This window comes from Ursus maritimus (assembly GCF_017311325.1).
Source record: "Ursus maritimus isolate PB19 chromosome X unlocalized genomic scaffold, ASM1731132v1 scaffold_X1, whole genome shotgun sequence".
Classification (NCBI taxonomy): domain Eukaryota; kingdom Metazoa; phylum Chordata; class Mammalia; order Carnivora; family Ursidae; genus Ursus; species Ursus maritimus.
Window position 1 is genome coordinate 82202869 of NW_024423319.1, and position 7122 is coordinate 82209990.

The 7122-nt window shown below is 54.4% G+C and overlaps 1 protein-coding gene across 1 annotated transcript; it reads right to left on the bottom strand.

The window, feature by feature from the left end:
- Window positions 1-2656: 2656 nt before the first annotated feature.
- Window positions 2657-6677, bottom strand: USP27X (ubiquitin specific peptidase 27 X-linked). Its single transcript, XM_040633649.1, has 2 exons — window positions 6541-6677; window positions 2657-5865 (listed from the first exon to the last, which is right to left on the bottom strand). Exons 1-2 carry the CDS (start codon window positions 6675-6677, stop codon window positions 3534-3536), a joined length of 2469 nt encoding a protein of 822 aa, XP_040489583.1. The 3' UTR covers window positions 2657-3533.
- Window positions 6678-7122: the final 445 nt, after the last annotated feature.

The window sequence follows — 7122 nt, forward strand, 5'->3', positions numbered from 1 at the left end:
AAGGGAAGTACCCCATTGTTTGGTGTCTCATTCTGAGCTCTCAGGGTGGATGAGACCCCTGTTGTGAGCACTCATCTGTTGCCTGTGCCCTTTGGGGCCCAGATCATAAATCTACATGTGAACTGAGTTCCCCTGGCCTTCCCAGCTTGTGGAAGTAGATGGGAGCCTGAGTTAAAAATTAGCTTAATTTTCACCAGTTCTTGCCCACATTTGCTCACACAGGAATTCCAGCCGTCATGTAAAATAGCCCAGTTGTGTCTGAAAGTCACCTGTAGGTCACAAACCCACCTGTTGTTGACCTCTCCCATGGTTTTCCTTACTTATTCTGGGCTTCATCTCCATGTCCTCTGCCCCCGAAGCTGTTGAAGAAGAACTCACCCCTTCCCAGCTCCCCTCCCTCCACTGCTGCTGTGCCGACCACGGGAATGTTGATAAAGGTGTCAAGGGTGTTCCGTCCTGGTCCCCCCTAAAGAGGCCCCACCATGGAGGTGCCTGCCCACGGTGCCAGACATGCCTGACCCTCTCCATTGGAGCTCAAGGTAACACATACCTGCTGAATACATTGGTGCCTGGGTCCCACGGTGGTGTGATCTGCAAGTAGGCCCAGGCTGCTGCTGTTACATTCCGTGGCTCAATCTGGGGGTTGGTGACAGGTAGGGGCATAGGGCTGGGCTTGAACGGCTCCCCTGTCGCTGAGGGACAATGGTGTTTTCCAGAGGAGGTGCGTGCTTCATTCAGAAAGGGCCAGGCACAGCTGCTCCCTCTGGTGGTCTGTGCTTTCCACCAGTGGAGACAGGGAGGTCAGCTTCCGCAGTCCCTCGCCATTCACAGCTCTTAGAACTATTCCTGAGTGCCGGGTATTTAAAAGACAGTTCCTGTATCAGACAAACCCAAAATGAGGAACAGTCCATTAAAAATGCTAATGCCATACAAGGCAAAGTAAGTTTGTGGAAATGTCCCAGATGAAAGGGGGCTAAAGAGACAGGCCAACCGAAAGCAATACCTCACCCTAGACCAGATCCTACAATGGACAGGGACACACTGTCAAGGATGTCGTTGGGCCACCAGACAAAATTGAAGTACAGATCGTAGATTAGATAATAGTATTGGATCAATGTGAAATTTACTGAAGCTCTTAACTGTACTGTGATGTAGAAAACATGCCCATTCCTAGGCGATGCGTGCTGAGGTACGTAAGCCATGAAGCGTCATGATGCATGTAATTTACCATCGTGTGGTCCAGATACACACACACACACTTAATTATGAGAGTGTGCATACACATAAGCAAGAAAGCAAATGGGGTTGAAGTGTTAGCAACAGGTGAATCTGGTAAAGAGTATACAGATGTTCTCTATTTTTATTTTTGCAACTTTCCCCTAGGTTTACATATTTCCAACTAGAAAAGCTTAAAAATGCAAAAGAGAGTTTCTGCAAGCAGTCAGAGTCTGGTGGCACATGCCTTACTGAACTCTTCCTGTGGCAGAGATGAGGAACGAGGACATGGCTGTCTTCCCAGGCAGGGCTACCAGACACATCCCAAGAGGTAGTCGGATACCCTGCCTTAAGTTGCCAAGCGACACCCGAGGCCTCTCATCCTTTGATCTCCCCCATCCTACAAGATACCAAAAATAACACTTTTGACATATTCTCCTGAGGATCATGGGCCCCAGGTGTTGGCAAAAATTCGGTTATGAAAGGAAGGGTCCATTGATTCATCCAGTTAGTGTTTTGACTATCTACTTACTCTGTGCCGGGAACTGTGCTAGGGGCCGAGTACACAGCCCGGGACACAAGAGGAGACACAACCCCTGTCCTAAAGAAAAATCTATGAACCAGCTGGGGATGCCCCCACAACCACATAAATAAATGTGTATTTCCAAATGACTGCACCAGAAAGTAGACTTGGGAAGCCCTGGGGGTAGGGGTGGGGGTGGGGAGCCAGCCTTTTACCAGAGCCAGTGGATCCAAGCCCCGTGGGTCTGATACACAGTATCCCTCCCCCCAGGATTTTCTAGATTATAGGTCCCTTTGTACCTGATGCTGAGGGGAAAAGAAGGAACCAGCAGTGCTCACCCCCTCCTGGGCACATCCCATCTGGCCCATCTGTTCTGGCTTAGCTCTCTGCAGGCTGCTCTGCCCTCAGTGAGAATCAGGGAAGAGGCCAATGTGCCACTCCATCGATATCCCTGGCCTGGGGACCAGCGAGCTTTGGAAAATAGTCCTACTGATCTATGCCTGCAGGTGAGTGTTACAGCCACACTCATGTGGAAGCCTGGCATCCTACTGGCCCTGAGAGTCCCATCACTAGGGTGCTGAGTCACGAAAATGACACGATGGTCTTCCAAATGGACAGAATGACTTTGGGAGACAGTTGGGTGCTCCCCCCAACCCCCGGTGACACGGGTTGTGATGCCCTTACATGGGGACACAAGTGGAGTCCACTGCCTTGAGGCTCCAGGTAGACAGCGTTGGGGAGGGAGCTGAAAGTGTGTATGTGTGTGCGCACGTGTGCATATGTGTATGTGACTGCATGTGACACGACGCGTGTCCATTCTGTCCTTGGGTCTCAGGGAGGACTGATCCTCACCTCTGATGCATTCTGGTCCTGATCCAAAGAAGTTTCAGATCCAACAAACGTTTACTGAGCCCCTACAAAGTTCCAAGCCTTTTACTTTATACTTTGACACATTTTATATCATTTAATCTTTAACAATAACCCTTTAAGGTAGGAATTATCTGCATTGTACAGATGAGAAAACAATCGCAAAGAGGTTCATTGATTTGCTCAAGTATATCATACAGCTTTTTTTTTTAAACACTCACACACTATACTCGTAGCTGAGGCCCGTCTGTGTTGGTCGCTTATCTTACAGTATTTTTTTGTCTTCTCTACTTTTGGAGCAAGTGCTCCCCTTATACAAGCCCCCTTCTTTCTTCTTTCACTAGCCCCGCGGGCTTTTTTTTTTTAATACTGCATTTAATAGCACAAAAATCACGAATACAAAGAAACTGGCAAAGGTGTTTGTCAATGAGATATCCTTGCCTCCTCCACTTTTCCACTTTCATACCCATGTAAGTAATGGGCTACATTTGTATAGACTTTTCTTTCCCCCCCCAAACATATAACTGTTATGTGATTGGTCAGTTGAAGCTGAAACACCCATGGAGAAAGATGTTTTACGGTTACAAGGGCACACACCCCCCCCACACCACCCCCCTCCCACCCCACACTTTCCCACACAATCTTTTGGAGGAATATAGGATATGTACCAGTGTCAGGATTTCCCTGCTCCTGCCTTCCCCGCCTAGAGCATTCCTGCCATTGAATTTTCCTTCAAGTGACTGCTTAGACTAGAGCCTCTTCTCCCCGCCCCGTCTATTTCTCTTCCAACCAGGACCTTTTAGACACTGGGTACTGTTCAATTCTTACTGTCAGGCCCGTAGGCCACGCAAGTAGGTCCTTTAAATTTCGATGCCAGTTGTTGTATGGGTGTCGCCATCTTCCATTACAGGTAGGTCTGTGTGTCGCTTCAGTAGGCTTGTGTATTCATTTCTTTCACTTTTTCTGACTCATGTTCCAGGACCTGTTTGTGATAGAACAGTAAATACCCTTCACTGTCCAGAACGTCCTTAATACTGGCCTTGGTGATGACGGCATCATCACACTTGAACCACTGGTCCTTGTGGTGCCGGATGAAGCTGGTGTAGTGGCCACTCTCCAAGGTTCCTTGGTGATTAACCACAGCAAACAAGGAATACTTATTCTCATCGTTTCCACTATTGGTTGGCAGCTGCAACTGTCCATTCATCCTGCTCTCTTTACTCGAGGCCATAAATGGTGTCATATCCAGCTCCAGAGGAAAGGATATGTATGTAGTGATCTTGCGCCTCTGTTTGGCCGAGTGTTCGAACCGTTTGAAATGAAAACAGGCAACAACAGGTAATTTATTCATTGTGAGCTGTTTGGTAGATTCCTGGTAGCTTTGGCAACTACCGCATTTGATTTTGGCACTGCTTCCCAAGTGCTCTGGCCTCGTAAACCTTCGCAAGCAGTCCGTGAGGGTGGTGATTCCTGGTATGTGGCTCTCCCCATTCACACTGCTCTCCCTCCCCGGGCTCATGGGCCAGAAGGAGGTGCAAGAGCCAGGCAAGTCCAAACTGATGTCCCAGCATGGGTCTATGGTGGTGGAGACGCCATGGCAGGCTTGACAGGTGACATCGGACTGCAGGCCACCTGTGAAGATTTGGTCTATGATGCAGTTACAGTGGTTGGGATTGTTGGCGGCCTTCCCAGCATCATCACCTTTGCAGTGCCTGTGCAGGACATCTAGCGCTGCGATGAGGAACTCGTGGGCATCCTGTTGCCTGTATCCTGCTAAGTGCCGGGCGTGTATCCATACCAGGTGTAGTAACTTATAAGGAACGTGAGGAGATGGGTTTCCAGAATACAACTCCCGAAAAAGTGAAGACATCTCACAGACCAGACACAACTCGGGGCTTGGCATTTCACATCTGTGCCTGTCGGAGAGGAAGAAATCTCTCAGGATCGGAGTATGGGTAAGGGCCTGGACGATGCAGTTCATAAAGCACGTGTTGCCAAGATTGATCAGTCCTCTTAAGCCGATGGTGAAGCTCGACGTGATTCTTCTTCTCCGTGGGTTGTGCCCCAGCAGTTCTAACTCGGGTTTGGTCGTCTCCCAGGTTGGGTATTTCTCACCGAGTCCCGGCACTGAGCACTGCTGGTGAGAAACCTCGGTTGAGGTGGAGGCTTGTAATTTCAAAGCTTCTCCTTGCTCTTCTTTGGCAATTTGCTCAATGTCTTTGTCATATACATAGTCCTTACACATAAAGCAGTATATACCTCCATAATAAAGGTCTACGGCTAAGTTGTGTTGTTTTGTCTCGGCGTGCTCATGAATGTGTTTCTCTGTGAAGCAGCCAAAGAAGACACAGGAAAGGCAAGAGTGAAGTCTGTTCAAATGGGTGCCACACACATGGCAGATGCACGACTTTGCCTTGCTTTTCCTGGTCTCTGGGGTTCCACACCACACGAAGCACTGGTAGATCACCCGCAGTTCCTGCCTCCAGTTCTCTCCCACCTTAAAGCTGTTCACGTGGGAACAGCCTGGTGGACCCACAGCGAAATCCACATCCAGGCATCCGCCCCCAGGGCCGCGCCGGGGCCGGGGCCGGGGCGGGGGCCGTGGCCTAGGCTGCGGCGGGGTACGGAGCCGGGTCTGTGGCCGCGGCCGGGGTCGGCGGCGGGGGGCACGACTGCGCCGCGGAGAGGGATCGGGGGGCCGCGGGGGGTCGGAGGGAAGGGTGGGGGGAGGAACCTCGTCGCTGCTGCCGCCACCGCCGCTCCGCGCTGGGTTCTCATCCTCCAGCTCCTGCTTCGGCTCCCCCCTCGGCTCCTGCTCCGCCTCCGGTATCGGCTCGGGTTCGGGCTCCAGCTTGAGCTCAGCCCGGCGGCCCGGACCCTCCGCGGTCTCCACTTTCCCGGCGGCGTCCACCTTCCCCGCCGCCTCCACCTTCCCCTCCACCTTCGCCTCCGCCTCCACCTTCCTCTCCGCCTTCTCCGCCGTCTCCGCCGTCTCCGCCTCCTCTACCTCCTCCGCCTCCACTGGCGGCGGCTCCTCCCCCTGCTCGCAGGGCTCCGGCGGCCACTGGGCGTGGCGGCGCGGGGGCCACGCAGACCTGGGGTGTCCCCCGCCCGGCCTGAGGGAGCGCGGCGGCTGTGACAGCTGGACCCAAAAGGGACTTTCACTGAAGGAGGCGGCGGCGGAAGCAGGCGACGCCCCCCGGGAATCCTCCCGCCGTAGCCCCCTAGCGGAGGCCGCTTCGGCAGCCAGGCCCCGTTTCCTTTAATTCAGTATTTCCCAAACTTGCTTGTTCACGAGAATCACGTGGGGAGCGTGTTAAAATTACAGATTCCTCGGCTCCACCCGCAGACCTACTGAATCAGAATCTCGAAGGGAGGTGCTCCGGAACCTGTATCTTTAACTAGGGCCCGAGAGGATTCTTATGATCAGGCAAGTTTGGGAAACACAGCTCTAATTCATTGAGGCTGGCGGGAAGGGGGGCGGGGACCGCGCAGTCTCTTTAAGGCGCTTCCAGTTCTCGGCTCCAATCGCAGCTCTGACCCCCTTCATCGTCTCCTCCCCTCTCCTCGTCCTTCCCTTCGTCCATGCAGCTTCCCCCAGCACTGCGGGGCCAGGGACGGAGGAATAGCCATGTCCAGAAACGTCTCTGGGGCTGGGAAATGTGCGCTGAGAGGCCAGGTCCCGAGGAGCAGTCAGAGACCGTGATAGGCCATCACCTCCGCAGCTGAGCCTGCCCCCAGCCCTGTACCCGGCTCCCCTCCCACCCCAGGTTCTGCCCTTCCCAGAGAAAGATGAAGCCCCAGGGCCACCCTGGGGACAGGCCCTGACCCCAGATCCCGAGGGGGGCAGAGCTCCCCCAGGCTGCTGGCTGTGAGGAGGCCCGTCCGTCCCTTTGCCCATCTCAGCGGTGCTCTGCGCAATCTGTCTTGCTCACCTCCGCCTCGGGCTCCCAAGGCCGCGGGGGGGATGAGGAGTTGGCGGGGGGATGAGGAGTTGGCGGTCGGCCTTCTGGCCGGGCAAAGGCTGAGCCACCCAGGGGGCAGCGGGAGGGACAAGGCAAGACAAGGCCATGCCTACGGCTGAGAAAGGGGAAGACACCGCCCCAGGACCCTCCAGTCTGGCAGAGCCCGGGGTCGGGTGGGCAGCAGGGGGGAGGGGGGCCCCCCGGGGAGCAGTCGTGTAGTGGAGCTGCCGGCAGGGGGAGGGGGCGGGCCTGGGTCTGAGGGCCTCGGAGAGCTGCTGCACTGAGGGCCGCTGGCACTTGTGGAAAGTGGCCACAGGTGCTGGTCCCAGGGAGGCAGGACAGGAGCTCACAAGCACATAGCCCGTGCTCAAAGATCAAGGAGCGTGTGTTCCCGGCAGAGTCTGTTCCCTGAGTCCTGGGATGGCTGGCCTCGGCCCAGTAGACACTGGCTGGCTCGTGGGGCTGTGCCGCCTGAGTATACCCTAGCGGAGCTGTGCGTGGTTAGCGCCGGACATCGCCCCTCAGCCTGGCCCCTTCCTGCAGGGAGAAGGT